We start from the raw sequence: 16,031 nt of genomic DNA on the forward strand, positions 1-16,031 counted from the left end.
GCAACAGCCATCACCGGGCGGACAACACCGCCATATGCTAACCAAAGGAGTTTGAGGCTATCTCCGTTGATGTTTGATCCGGTTCTTAAATTTCTGAAGATGTTCAACTGTACGAGTTACAAAATTTATCGCTTGCTCTACAAATCACTCTCGTTGAAGAGATCGATAATCGCCCCAACACTTCGGCACCATGTCAGAAGCTCAGGAAATGGAGGTGGATGTGGCTTCTCACTTGGACAATCAGATCGTCAGCGGACCATCTAGCCCTGCGCATATCTCCCCTCTCCATTTGGATCTTCGACGACAAACCACTTTATTACTCAATGATCTTGGGTACACCCCTTCTTCCCCAGCTCCGGTATCGGTACCACGCATAGTATTCGAATATGCTTTCAACGCTTCGTCTTCATTTTCTACCACTGAGCTGCTCGATGCCTTGTCCCTCATCTGCGCTTTCGAAGGTGTATCTGCCTTTGTCATCTCCAGATTTCAACCCATCCTTATCGATCTTCTGGCGCGATGGCTCGAAGACTCTGCCTTCTCAGATATAGAACTCCTAGAGAAGAGACTTACCACTCTCACATCGCTGGCGGACCTCTATCCAGAATTTTGGAGGTACGTTGTTTTTGTATATGACCGTCGAATGTAGCTCACAAACTTTGGTCTTCAACAGCTTAATCCACGCATTCATTGTTCAATCGCCTTTTCGTAACTCTCCTATATCAACTATACCACTTGCAGAAATACAGACTGCCCCTGTAGAACGACTACACTCTCTTTTGCTATCCCAACTGCGATTAATCACAGCCGATCTTCGTATAGCCACTCGTAATGATTGGCCTTTGTCTACCCTTCATACGTTACGTATGGAACATCCCGATCGTGGGGTTAGGCTTCTAGCAATTCAAATATTAGCTAAGCAGAGAGGGTGGAGTGAAGAAAAGCGTATGGAAATGGAGAAAGAATGGGTAGGGGAGGTCGATAAGGTGGATGCGAATATCGCATACGGAAGCGAAATAGTGAAACTGCCTGGCGGAGGATATCAGGTCCGCAAGATTGTAGTGGATGGGTGGATGTTACCAATAAAAGAGGCTCAGCGTATAGGAAACGGTAAGTTACTTTCTGGAATTATAGCGAAGGTTTTACTAAGGTCACGTATAGCTCGACAGTCAATATCAGACTTCACCTTCTCCCCTCACCCCTTGATCAATCCTTCTGACCTGTCTCACCATGTCACGCTAGTCGCGGATTCATTATTATTCTGCGCTTCGCCATTCTCAACCCTCACAACATCAGTCCTACACGTTCGTACCACACCTACCGATGTTGCTCTGCTCTCAATTTGCCCCTTGTTACAGCTTGGCCTACCAATCCTTCTTACCTCCCCACCTTCTTCAGGGAAGACACATATTCTGCAGTATCTCTCATCAATGCTATATCCTTCTCAGCAACCAACGAACCGTATCCTCACGATCCCTCTAGCAGATACTTCCATCGATGTGAAAAGTCTGATTGGTACCTACGTCTCATCCCCAACCAAGCCCGGAACTTTCGAATGGATGGAAGGTGCTTTAGCCAAAGCGATTAGAGCGGGACGATGGGTGATCTTCGAAGATGTAGACAGGGGTAGCACGGAAATGCTGGTAACTCTCGCTAGTATCGCTAGAAGTTTGAAGATCGGACGGCCTGGAAGAAGAGCAAGATTATCCATACCGGGACGAGAAGACATAGAAGCAGGGGATGGTTTCGCTTTATTCGTCACTCGGACCACTCGGACAGGTTACACAGTGCCAACTTTCTTCGGTCACCACATCTTCCACGAAGTTCACCTTGATTCTCCTTCTGATGAAGATATCCTGGAAATTCTCTCTGCTCGATTCCAGCGTCTTCCCAAAACTCTTCTCACGAAATTGGTCAATATTTGGCATCTTTTGCGACCATTCGACAAGCTATCCGGTCAAGTCAAGGCTAGAGATATTGGCTTGCGAGATTTAGAAAAATGGTGTGCCAGAGTCGAACGAGAGCTGCCGTCTTCTGCTTCCCTCTCTTCCTTAGAGCAATCCGGCGCTACGCTCCTCTCTAACCCAATTTTTCAGGACGAGATCTTTCTAGAAGCCGTTGACATCTTCGTGGCGTCTTTAGACAATAAAGGTGTTTCGCTGCAGAAACGATCTCAAATGCTAGAGGTAATCTCTACGGGCTTAGGGATGGATGCAGATAGGGTTTCGGCTTTGGAAGGCAGAAAACCCAATTTCGAGGTCAGCCCCACTTTCAGACAGCTTCACATTGGCCGAACTGTTATGGACATGATTGGATCGTCTCGCCGTGAAACTACCTCATCTTCACGCCCATTCGCCCTTACCAAACCATCTCTTGTGTTGCTCGAACGAATTGCAGTATCCCTTACCCTTGGTGAACCAACACTTCTTGTCGGTGAGACAGGGACTGGTAAAACAACTGCTGTTCAGCACATCGCTTCGATCGTTAAAAAACCTCTTACCGTCCTCAATTTGTCGATGCAAACTGAAAGTAGTGACTTGCTTGGCGGTTTCAAGCCAATCGATGCTTCCATATCAGCTAGAAACCTTCATGTGCGATGGCAAAAGCTGTTTTGCGAAACCTTTAGCATGGGTAAATCTCAGAATGGCGCTTATGTGGAAGCGGCGTCGAAAGCCTTAGCTGGTAGGAAGTGGGGTCGGTGCGCAGATCTTTGGTCTTCTTCGGCTAGGAGAGCTATCGACAAGTTGGGTAAAGGAGAAAGCGAACCTGTAACACCGGTCGAAGGCGGTCCACCAAAGCGTAGAAAGATCACCAAAGCCACGAAAGTAGCCGTTCAATGGCAATCGCTGCTCGTCGATATATCCGACTTTGATCTCCATCATGTCAAAATGAACAGTAAACTCGTTTTTTCCTTTGTCGAGGGTCCACTAGTCAAAGCCATGAAGTCGGGAGAATGGATTTTACTTGATGAAGTCAACCTGGCATCTCAAGAAACTCTGGAAGCAATTTCGACCATCCTGGAAGGGCCCAGCGCCTCATTGGTTTTGACTGAGAGAGGAGATGTGGAACCTATCGCTCGACATCCGCAATTCCGCCTTTTCGCTTGTATGAACCCGGCAACCGATGTAGGCAAGAAGGACCTACCTCCCAATCTTCGAGCTAGATTCACCGAGCTTTATGTACCTCCACCAGACGATGATCGAGAAGCACTCATCGCTATCGTTTCCCAATATCTCGGTGATGCTGCTGCTGGGGACAGAAGTGTGATCCTGGACGTTGTCGAACTATATACGACTCTCAAGAAGCTATCTTCCGCCAAAGAAATTGTTGACGGATCAAATGCCGCACCTCATTACAGTATGCGAACTCTAGCTCGAGCTCTGACGTTTGCCGTGCAAAGTGCTCCACTCTTTGGTCTACGACGAGGAATCTGGGAAGGATACCTCATGGCGTTTACTATGTCTCTCGATCAGGCTAGTGCTAAGATAGCTCATGAAGCGGGTGAGAGATATATCTTGAGCCCCATGAAGAACGCTAGAGCTGTTCTTGCTCAGATTCCTTCTCTTCCCACCTCGATGGATCCCGATGATTTCGTCCGATTTGGTCCCTTCTGGCTTCAGCGTGGTCCACTACCTCCGGCACCCGAATCCAGATATATTATCACTCCTTCCGTTCAAGCCAAGTTATCTGATCTTGCGCGTGTCATCCTTACCAAACGATACCCAGTGCTCATCCAAGGTCCCACTTCAGCTGGTAAAACTAGTGCAGTCGAATTCTTAGCCCGTCAGACTGGTCATCGATTTGTCAGAATCAATAATCACGAGCATACCGACATCCAGGAGTATCTTGGTACCTATGTCACTGACCCTCATAGCGGTAATCTCGTATTCCAGGAAGGACTTTTGGTGACTGCTGTCAAACAAGGACATTGGATAGTGCTAGATGAATTGAATTTGGCTCCAACCGATGTATTAGAAGCTTTGAATCGTCTCTTAGATGATAACAGAGAGTTGGTCATACCCGAAACGCAAGAAGTCATCAAACCTCACCCCAACTTCATCTTGTTCGCCACCCAGAATCCTCCAGGCCTATACGCTGGACGAAAAGTCTTATCTCGAGCTTTCCGAAATCGATTCCTTGAAGTACACTTTGATGATGTGCCTAAAGCCGAGCTTGAAACCATCCTATGTCAGCGATGTCAAATTGCTCCTTCGTACGCTAAAAAGATAGTTCAAGTCTTTGAAGAACTGCGTCACCGTCGTCAAGCCTCAAGGGTGTTTGAATCTAAGAGCTCTTTCGCAACGCTTAGAGACTTGTTCAGATGGGCGGAAAGAGGTGCCGTGGGATATCAGCAACTTGCTGAAGATGGTCATATGCTGCTTGCAGAGAGAGCCCGTCAAGATGATGATAAAGTCGTGATCAAGCAAGTCATCGAAGAGATCATGAAGGTTACTATTAACGAGGACATGTATTCGCTTTTCGACAAGTCCAGCACCGTTCTCACTCGAATGCCGACAACCAATCTTCCACCTACCAAGATGGTTTGGACCAGAGCTATGCAAAGGCTATTTGCACTGGTCGCCGCGGCTTTGGCGCATAATGAACCGGTCCTGCTTGTGGGAGAGACTGGTTGTGGTAAGACTTCGGTCTGCGAGGTCATCGCTCAGATGTTTAATCAACAATTGGTCGGCGTGAATTGTCACCAGAATATGGAAACGGCAGATCTGTTGGGAAGTCAAAGACCCGTCAGGAATAGATTAGAGAGAAGATCGAGAATTATCAATACTCTTGGTCAATTTGTTACTTTATCTGGCGCAATCTCCGATGACGAGCTCATGTCTCTCTGCAATGACCTAACGCATCGAACAGATATCGATCGAGAAGTAATTCGACAGTGCAAGCGAGAAATCAAACAATTATCAGCTCTCTTTGAATGGTCTGACGGTCCTCTTGTCCATGCTATGACGAATGGTGATCTACTGTTGCTAGATGAAGTGTCTTTAGCCGATGACTCAGTTCTCGAACGACTCAACTCCGTGTTGGAACCTGGAAGAACACTTGTCTTAGCCGAGAAGGGTGGCTCAGACATTGACGAAGCTACTATCGTAGCCAATGAGCGATTTCATGTCGTCGCTACGATGAACCCTGGAGGAGATTTCGGAAAGAAAGAGTTATCTCCTGCGTTGCGAAATCGATTTACCGAAATTTGGGTTCCAGCCCTGAATGATAGAGGAGATATGTTACAGATCATTGGTCAATCGTGGAAGAAGGAAGAACTGAAGGAGTGTGGACCATTCATCCTAGACTTCTTCTTGTGGTTCGGTGAAAAGCTAGGTGACCTATCTGGTCTCGGTTTGCGTGATATCTTGGTGAGTTCCATCTATTCCTAAATTCCTACGTCACGAAGTTGGCTGACAGAGGTATATACGTTAGGCTTGGGTCAGCTTCACCAATGATATGTTTTGCAAAGGGTTAAATGAAGCTCAAGCATTTGTAAGTTAATGCTCAGATAATACAGTGACCTATGCTGACTATTCATCAGCATCATGGTGGACAAATGGTTTTGATTGACGGTCTTGAATCCCTACCTCAAGTTGCTGGCATGTCTACCCAATCAATCGCTTCTCTTCGTAACGAATGTCTATCGCAATTAGACCATTTTGCATCCAATCTCCCGGGTGGTTTTACTCTTCATGCTCAATCCGATTTAGCTGTCAAGATGACTTCAGAAACATTGGCCATCGGGTCTTTCGCCATTCCGAGGGGGGCAGTTATACCTGAGACATCGATGTTCAGATTCGAAGCACCAACTACTGCTCTCAACGCCATGCGAACTCTTCGTGGCTGTCAACTACCGAAAGCTATCTTGCTTGAAGGTAGTCCCGGTGTAGGAAAGACCAGTCTTGTCTCGGCTCTCGCGGCTGTAGCAGGACATCGACTTCAGCGAATCAATCTTTCTGACCAAACGGATCTCATCGACTTATTCGGTTCCGATCTACCTGTGGAAGGAGGTCAACCTGGTGAATTCCAGTGGAGAGATGCCGCTTTCCTCGATGCAATGCAGAAAGGTGATTGGGTCTTATTAGATGAGATGAATCTCGCTTCTCAAACCGTGTTAGAAGGATTAAATGCAGTATTGGATCATAGAGGTACAGTCTTTATTCCGGAATTGGGCAAATCATTCGATCGACATCCCGATTTCAGAGTTTTCGCTGCCCAGAATCCCCTCCAGCAAGGAGGTGGTAGAAAAGGTCTTCCGAAATCGTTCTTGAATCGATTCACCAAGGTATACCTGCAAGAACATACTTCTGAAGATCTCAGGATTATATGTAAGGATCTCCATCCTATGCCTCAAGACGTGATCGAGAAGATGATCTTATTCAACGAGGAAATGCGAGAACAGACTATGATTTCGCGTACGATAGGAAGAGAAGGTAGTCCTTGGGAATTCAACTTACGAGATTTGTTCAGATGGTTCAATCTCCTTGCCTCACCCAATGGTCTCGAAAAGAGCCACCATCCCGCCGAATACTTTTGGATGGTGTATAGACAACGGTTCAGGAATGAAAGGGACCGAGAAGCCGTCACCCAAATTTTCGAACGGATCTTTGCCCTCAAAATTGACACTACTCGACCTACACCTTACATCACACCTCCTTTCCTGCAGGTCGGTCACTCGTTGATCAGAAGAGGAGGCAAGTCTACCATTGACGTGCATCTGAAACACCATCATCTGGAAATTGCTCAATCTGTACTGAAAGGTATAGAATTAGGGTGGCTGATCATCCTCGCCGGCGATTGTGGTATTGGTAAAAGAGCTTTAGTCAAAGGACTTGCCGAAGGCGCTGGAAGGGAACTGGGCGAATTTGCTATGCACCCCGGAGTTGATACTTCGGAAATCTTAGGTAGTTTCGAACAACAGGATGTTGGCAGACTATTAGATGCGGTTGTGAAAGAGATCAATCATCTCATTGGAGTCGTTTCTGATACCGACCCTTCCTTTGCTTCTCAAATAACCGAACTCAGATCTGCAAGACAACGCTGTAAGACCACATCTGATGTCAATGCGATCCCCTCTTTCACTACTATTTGCGAAAACATACTGTCTCAACTTGCCCCGCATATCAGCAACAATGGGGCTCGACATGCCTTGAACAGTCTGACCAAAGCTGGTCCTGCCACAGTTGGCTTCGCATGGGTCGACGGACAGCTCATCCACGCCATCAAGAACGGCGGATGGTTCCTTATCACAGAAGCGAATTTGTGTAGTGCATCTGTACTTGATCGACTGAACAGTCTGTGCGAATCGAATGGAGTACTTGTTCTTAGTGAAAAAGGTTCCTCAACTGGTAGTCCGGAAGTTCTGAAACCTCATAAAGACTTTAGACTCTTCATGACTTATGATCCAAGACACGGGGAATTATCAAGAGCGATGAGAAATAGAGGTGTAGAACTGTTTATGGCTCGACCTGAAGAGGGAACCAGTCCAAGTCATCCGATATCAACGTTGGCCGATCACTCACTTCTCCAAGCTTTCAATACTATTTCGAATAACGATAAGATCGCTCAGGAGATGACGGATAGCTCCGTGGCCTCACTTGTTGCCGACAGGGTATCGAACCAAAGCCAACAGATCATACCATATCTCAATCGAGTCGGCTCTGTTGTTTCCGAAAGTGGTAAGGCGATTTGGCATGTTGCAACTCAGGTACTCGGAGATGCAGCTTTGGCAAGTATTCTGAGCGGCCAAGCAACACAGGCTGTCGTGGGCCAAAGAATTCAAGCAGAATTTAGCCCTTCTATGGTAAGTTCATCTAGCCCTTTGGACTGAAGTCGCTATTCGAACTCACGTTTCCCTTCTGTAGCCAATCGATATCACTCTCAATTCCAACATACACGCAGGACAAAGAGGTATCGTTTTCAGCCTACTCCAAGCCATCTTGCGCAATGAGGTTCGAAAGGACGAGATCCAATTTTGGCTTTCAGACTCAACTAGCGGTAAGAGCATCCTTGCTATGTCTGCTGCTTCAGCACGACGAGGTCCTTCAAGAAACAGAGCCCAAGCCGGAAACGACATTTATCCTTTCACGAGCTACTTCAGAGAAGTGATCAGGAAACAGCTTCCCTTAATTATAGGGTCAGAATGGCTAAAAGAGGTAGGCGTTGAAAGTGCATCTGTATGCGACGAGCCGATCGCTTACATGTACTTCAGGATTACGTGGAACGTCTTGATCGGATTCTGGTATATACCCAGCTTATCGAGGATCACGCTAAGAATACTACTTTCGACTACTCCTCGACTAAACTTCTCGCCGGATGGCTCGATGAACAACTTCGAGAGTTACCATTCTTAGCGCCTATAATGGAGAAACTACAGGGTTTGGTGAAGACAGTTCAGTTGACTTCTGGTTTAGGTCAAACCCAGGTGTGGATGTTGTTCAGAGATATCATTGGCGACAGTTCGAATCAACAGGAGATCTCTCAGGTGACAGATAAAGCTGATGATTTACGTGATCCTGGTAAGCTAACCTTTCCATTGTGATAGATGTCATACCATTATTGATTTATCATCTAGAACTCCGTCTATCGGTTCTGCACGCTCTTTCAAATATGATTGAAGGACCCGCATGCCCAGAGTCGATCGCAGAGCTCGAGACTCTGATTTTGGGCGCTGAGTCTCTGCAGCACAGCAAATCAGAAGTGTTACCAGGATGGAGTAACTGGTCTGTCTTGAGTACCGTCGAATTGGCATCCCTGCAGAGGGTGAGTGGATTTTGCAGGCATTCGATCTGACACTGATGGATACCATGAAAGGCCGCTGGAGACTACATGAAAGTGCTCTTGGAAGACAAGAATATCCAGCTCAGCACGCTCTTGCCTCTTCAAAGGTCGGTTGGCCCTTCTCGCACCCATGCGGTCACCTTCCAAGCCGTATCCACCTTTTTGCAGAGGATGTGGGAACATTCAAACCCAAATGACGAGGTATGTGAATAATCTCCTATTCCGAGTGTGGCGTATGAAGCTGAACACATTCCGTTACAGCAACTGGATGGACCAGCGGACCTTTTCAAACCCGTTCGACTGGCATCAGCTTTACGATTCAGGTGAGTCCAGAATCTGGTGACATTTCAGAAGATCAAATGCTGAAGATCTTGCTGCAGTAATACCGAGATTGTCAAAATGTCGGCAATCCCTCAGCAGGACGACGCTTTGCGTTTCTCAACCAAGACGTTGCTATGGAGGACCCGAGCGACTGAAGATCGAAGAGCGGATATCTTGTCTCTGGCACTGAACTCCATCATCATGGTGAGCTGGTTATGTTCTCTATAGAGACCGCCCATTGCTGACCGTATCCATAGATTTGTTCGGCCTTCGGCATCCCTCATATCCACAATGAAGACCCCGTTCGAATTCTCAGTCACATCAATCGAATCATAGCTGAAAGTCCGAGTGATCCTACCATGATATATCTGCGAGATACCCTTTTCAGGCGCATCATGCCATCTCTCAACGCCGTCGGTAGCAAACCTCGAGATCTCAAATCTGTAGGATATATCTGGCTGGCAGCATCGCGTTTCCTCATCGACCTCTACGTCACAAATATCCCAATCGATCCGGGAGTCAGACGCAGCTTGTTAGGAGAAGTCCTAAATACTCGCTTGTCCCTTGTTGAAGAGGAACTGTTCGCCGCTGAAAGCGGAGAAACTGCTCTCAAAGGTATCGCTGATTCTGCTCGTATCGCCAACATACATCAAAAGGTCGCTGCCCTGAAGGAAGAGCAAGACTCTCTCGGACCTTCACTGGATCGACCTTCCGACGCGGTCCGACTCTCCTACCTATTCAACGAGGTTCTTTCCTTCTTAAACGACCCTTATAGTGAAAATCGAACAAACGAGCTTGTTAGTGCACTCATTAACGGTCATCCGCAAGCCTTTGCCAGAGAAAACGATTTCCAATTGGCCTCAGCCGCTTTCGTGCAACGGCTTTCTGCCAATTACCATGATATGTCAGATTTGGTGCAACCGATCATTACCGCAGTCCTTTTCGGCAAGTTCGGTATGCGCTCCCTTGCCAGAGATGCTGAGCTTCATACCGCAAAACCGCTTTCAACGATTTCTAGCGCAGTATCATTCCCTCTTGCAGCAGGCGTACGCCGGATTCATCGCGCTTCGGATACCCCGATGGACAATTCAAGTGGAATTGCCACCCAACTGCTCGCCGCTTGTGCACACTCGCATCTCCTGGAGACCAAACAACAACGGGTAGCTCACTTACCTGGTCTGTTCCTACAATTGGACCGTCTTTACCAAACTTGGAGCAATATCCGACTTCGAGAACAGCAAGAGGCTCAAGCCTCTGAAAGTTTATACCGAGTTCGGAAAACAGAGATTGAGGTTCTTTCGGATCAAGAGCAGGAAGAAAAAGAATTTGCGGAACTGTTCCCTCAATATGAGGATGCGGGTGCGGACGATGCTTTACCTTCGAAAGAAACGAATGGAGAGGAAAAGAAGGAAGATAGACGCTTCTCAGATGATCAAGTGGCCTCTTTCCATCAACTTGTACTCGAGATATTTGGACAAAAGCAATCAACTCCTAGCTCCCTCCTGAAAGATATGATCGACAACACCCTTCACCATTCTTTCGAACCATCTGCTTACGATGAGAATCTCGATAATGATAGTATTGCATATCAAATCTCGCTCCTGCATAGACGACAAGTTGAGGTCAAGACGTCGCCGATCCAGCCTAATTTCTATCTGTCACCCAATGAACCGGAAGTTCGAAAGGCTCATTTAATCCTCATCCGATTAGTTAAACGGCTGGATCACCTGATCACTGAATGGCCGGAGCAAATGGTGCCCCAACACATCAAAGACCGATGCGAGCGTATTCTCCTACTTAACACCAGAAGTCCTGTCGCTCAAGTGTTATCTGCGTTGGAACAGCTTCTTATCCACACGGAAGATTGGGAGGCTTATGCAAATCGCGAAAACTCCTTGAGCAGTCTCCGGGATGAGATTTCCAACCTTATCATCAACTGGCGAAGACTTGAACTCGCATCATGGATGCGACTACTCGATGACCAAGCTGCTCAATACAACGCTCAAGATAACGAATGGACTATGAGACTATATGGAGCGCTCATCCATGGGGCTGTGAGTGCCACGGATATCGATAAACATATGGAAGAGGTTTTTCCTATGATATCTACATATATCAACTCAAGCACCTTCGGTACTTTCTCCGCCAGATTACGACTACTTTCTGCTTTCCAACGTATGGCTATCGATCTTTCCGCTCAAGTCATCGGTTTGAAGTCGGTCGCGACATTGCTTCATAATGTCATTGCCAATGCACGGCTGTTCGAACCACGATTGGTCGACTCAATGCATAGTCAACGATCGGTAATTGATAAAGCTATCAAGGACTTTGTCAAATTGGCCAGCTGGAAAGATGTCAACGTGTTCGCGTTGAAAGCCAGTGCACAGAAATCCCATAAACACCTTCATAGGAGTATCAGAAAATTCCGAGATCTGCTTCGACAACCTGTATCACCCATCCTTGGAGAATTGACTGGTATCGTATCGCAGGACGCAGCGGTCACCTTCGAACCCATCAGCTCAGCGGTCTTTGAAGTTACTACTTTGAACTCCAGAGCCATCGAAGCTAGAAATCAAGCAGTCCATGCTGTTCCCGAAGTCCTCATCCGGCTTGACGAGACTCTCAACCGATTCACTCACATCCATATTCGTGTTCGAGAATCTCTCAATGGTCCAAGTGCCCCCCACATGGACAACATGGCAGTGGATATCATTGAGACTGCCGCTGCATTAGCGAAAGCTACACCATCATCGCTCACCAAGGAAAATACCAAGATCGTTAACAACTTGGCTAGTAGGAAACGTAAAGCTTTCTCAGATATGCTGAAAGCTCTTCGAGCTTCGGGATTCTCCAACGCTGTGAGAGCCGATCAACTTGCCCGTCAGCAATCGACGATATGGCTAGCCAATCGACCACCTATCTCCGCTGAAGGTCTACCTGATGACTTCGATATGACAAGTGTCAAGAAGATCGAATCGTATCACCATCGAATGGATGTCCTCATGTCTGCCCTGAGAGCTGCTTTCAATGGTCACAATGATGACATTGCATCTCAGGATTTGGAAAGAGGTATTGGCTTTACGGAGTCTGTGTATGCAATCGCTCTTACCGAAAGGGAGAGGTGAGTCTGAACAATTGATGTACGCGAACGACTACATGCTGATCAAGCGAATAGATCCGTCAATGAGCTTCACTCACTTGTCCAATTATCATCCATCCTATCTCGCTTACGACTCTGTGCTTCATCACCATCTGTTGCGGGTGGTCAGGCTTTATCAAATGCTCTTACCGAAGCTGAGTTGTCAGCATCCCAAATGCACAGTTCACTTCGGGAAATTGAAGAGGGTATCAGACATCTGCGAGAGCTACAAGGTGCACAAGCGGATTCGGTCGATACGACCGTTCTACATGAGCTCAGACAGGAAACCACCCTATTGATTCAAGCCTTGTCATCAGCCTTGAACTCATCAAAGGATTCCGATTCCCTGATTTTTACTGAAGGTAAGCGTTTACAACGTTCGTATGTGATGGTAGCTGACTCATCGCCACCTGAATAGCCGAAACATCATTGCTCGTAATCTTTGGCCAAATCCGCTCAAAGCTTATCGATTCATTCACCGCTCAAGCTATCGCTTCTCCCGACTTGCGACACCTTTTGGACCCCGTTGTAGCCATGGTGAAAGCCACGAGACAATTCTCTATTCCTTCAGTCAGCTCCGGTCTGTCCTCAGATACGTGGAAGAAGAGCGATGAACTCATCCAAACGCTGCTTGTGGTCACTCAACAAATGAAGACACCTTTTTTACCTGAAGTCAAAGACGACGAGTCTCCTCATGTTCCTTCTGAGCTCAAAGAACAGCGGATTTTCTCCTCCTCTCTTCGTGTATCGGAAATCCTCTTACGCATCTCTACTTTCATCGCTGAATTGGCGGACGCCCAATCTGCTTCTACTGCTGCGCCAAACTGCCTTGCAAGACTTCTACCATTCCTCGAAACTTTTTGTGAATCTTACGCTCAAGCTATCACCACCCATATCCACACTGTCAAAGCGACTTACAAGCTTTCTTACGTGGTCGGACGACTGATGTTGGATCTAGCTCAAAAGGGATTCTGTAAGCCTCAAGAACAATCGGAAGATGACGGTGCAGGTGGAGATGGAGAGATGGTTGAAGGGTCTGGTATGGGCGCGGGTACAGGTGATAAGAACGTATCCAATGAGATCAAAGAGGAATCGCAAGTTGAAGGTTTACAAGGTGAAGAGGAGCAAGAGGAACAAGATCAACAGAAAGGTGAAGATGATGATGATGACGCATTCAGTATGGACGAAGATTTCGAAGGTAAATTGGATGATGGGAAAGAGAAGGATGAAGAAGGCAGTGGAGACGAAGAAGAGGAAGAGGAAGATCACGACGAACATGTTGGTGATGTTGATCCATTAGATCCTGGAGCGGTAGATGAGAAATTCTGGGGTGATGAGCAAAAAGAAGAACAGAAAGATGGTGGATCGGATGAGTTGATGGATCAGAAAACACAAGAGCAAGAAGGTGAATCTGAGATGGCTGCGAAGGAAAAGGAAGGTACGGAAAGCAAGGATAAGAAGGAAGAGAAGGAACAATCGCAGGAAGAGAGTAAAGAAGGAGAACAAGGTCCGGAGAGCAAACAGGAGGAGCAAAAAGGAGATGAACAAGGTGAGGAGCTGGATGAAGAGACGATGGAGGAACAAGGTGGAGAAGATGAGCAAGGGGAGGAAGATAGGCCGTCTGCTCAAGATCAAGATCAAGTGGCTGTTCCTGAAGGGGATAAACTTGATCTACCGGAAGATTTGAACTTTGATGAAGAAGAAGATCATGAGAAGGATGAAGAAGATCAAAATGACTTCGATGATGATATGAAGATGTCAGATGGTGGGGAAGAAGATCATGACGCAGATAATGATAGAGGATCCGATATAGATATGGGTAACGAGGAAGAGGGAGAAACTGCGGAAGAGGCACCTCCAGCTACAGGAGTAGGTGAAGATGAGACCGAAGAGGAAGCTCAGAAAGAGCAGAATGTAGACGTGTCCGCTTCTAATGATAGGACTCAAGACTCAGAACTTGGTCAAGGTGTCAGTGGAGGTATTGAAGGTGAATCGAAGGAAGAGAAGGAGGCTGAGGAGAAGGAGAATGGCGAGAAAGAGGAATTAGATGCAGATGCTCAAGGTCAGGATGAGTGAGTGCGACGTCCATCCAATCCACTGCATCTCAGAATCTCACAAGGATTGGGCTGACTTTGTCTTGATGCAGAACCGCACCTCAATCTCAACAGCAATCTGGTCCATCCAATGATCAACCAGTATCTGACGGCCCCGTTGACTCCTCAGGTGCACCTCTTCCAGCTCAGGATCAATCTCAACCTCAATCCTCTCGAAGTCTAGGTGACATCCTCAAAGATATACGAAGGAGAAGGGATGAGATTCTTTCTCAACAAGAAAGAGAACAGCAACCTCAACCTACTGATGATCAACAGGCGTCAGAACAGGCTCCGGGTCAAGTGGAATATATCAAAGAGGATGAAGCTAAAGAAGACGATATGCAGGCTCTGGGCAGAGCAGGCGAAGAGGAAAGGCGGAAACTAGAAGACCTTAATATTGTCGATGAAGATGAGGCTGAAGGTGAACGTGAACGAAATCCTGGAATGGAAGATGACGAAGAAGAACCTGAGATCGATAATGGAGAGTACCAAGAACGAGAGTTGACTCACCGAACTGCTGCTCCAGTCGATGACGATAGACAAAGGGAGGAGAAGGCTCTCACTCAGGCTGACATTGGTACTGGACCTAAAGGATCAGGTGTAGACGATACGATGGACATCGACTTTGATCCCACCGAAGAGGATGGTATCGAAAATAAGGATATCAAACCTGATTTGGACGATGGTGAAGAACCGGAACTCAACCTCATCGACTCAAGTGGTATCGCCAAGGATGGATCGTCCAACGCTGAAGAGTTATGGAGAAAATACGCATCTATGACCAGTGATCTCTCATACGCTTTATGTGAACAATTGCGATTGATCTTAGAACCCACCCTGGCAACTCGTCTACAGGGTGATTTCCGTACTGGTAAACGATTGAACATGCGTAAGATCATACCTTACATTGCAAGTGAATATACCAAAGATAAAATCTGGTTGAGACGTACGAAACCTTCCAAGAGGGAATATCAAGTACTACTGTCTCTCGATGACTCAAAATCAATGTTCGAATCTCAATCTATTGATTTGGCCTACCAGACTTTGGCATTAGTTTCTCAGTCGATGAATAAACTTGAAGTTGGGCAAATATCCATTGCTAAATTTGGTGAATCGATTGATATACTTCACCCATTCAAAGATGGCTCAGGTTCATTTACCGATATGGATGGTCAGAAGATTATTGAGAATTTCAAATTTAACCAGAATAAAACGGATGTGGTCAAATTGTTAGAAAGATCTTTAGGCTACCTGGCTGAATCTCGTTCGACTGGAAACCTAACGGGAGGAGCGGATTTATGGCAATTACAGATTATCATTTCCGATGGAATTTGTCAAGATCATAACAAGTTGAGAAAATTGTTGAGGAAAGCAATTGAAGAGAGAGTAATGATCGTTTTCATCATTATCGATTCATTGAATCAACAAACTCAATCCTCAGTTCCCACGCCTGTGAATTCCAAGAGCAAGACTAGTATCTTATCGATGCAGACTGTAGAGTATAAGATGGAGAATGGAGAGATGAAATTGGACATGAAGAGATACCTTGATACGTTCCCGTTCGAATTTTATGTGGTCCTAAGAGATGTGGAAGCTCTACCTGGGGTGTTGGCGGATACTTTAAGACAGTGGATGACAAGAGTTAGTCAGTCTCAGGAGTAATCGGATAGAAGGATGGATGATTTTAGTGGTTTTAC

The 16,031-nt window shown here is 46.5% G+C and overlaps 1 protein-coding gene across 1 annotated transcript; it reads left to right on the forward strand.

Annotated features, from left to right (window-relative positions):
- Nucleotides 1-190: 190 nt before the first annotated feature.
- V865_005679 (uncharacterized protein) lies at nucleotides 191-15,996 on the forward strand (the record flags this gene model as incomplete). The annotated part of the gene is made up of 15 exons (XM_066229448.1): nucleotides 191-615; nucleotides 674-1,110; nucleotides 1,162-5,369; nucleotides 5,434-5,493; nucleotides 5,543-7,804; nucleotides 7,866-8,156; nucleotides 8,213-8,519; nucleotides 8,576-8,763; nucleotides 8,815-8,982; nucleotides 9,043-9,104; nucleotides 9,162-9,306; nucleotides 9,360-12,223; nucleotides 12,278-12,603; nucleotides 12,660-14,313; nucleotides 14,388-15,996. 15 exons carry the CDS (start codon nucleotides 191-193, stop codon nucleotides 15,994-15,996), a joined length of 15,006 nt encoding a protein of 5,001 aa, XP_066085545.1.
- Between the last annotated feature and the right edge of the window lie 35 nt (nucleotides 15,997-16,031).

The sequence above is a fragment of the Kwoniella europaea genome, chromosome 1 (assembly GCF_036810445.1).
Source record: "Kwoniella europaea PYCC6329 chromosome 1, complete sequence".
Lineage (NCBI taxonomy): Eukaryota > Fungi > Basidiomycota > Tremellomycetes > Tremellales > Cryptococcaceae > Kwoniella > Kwoniella europaea.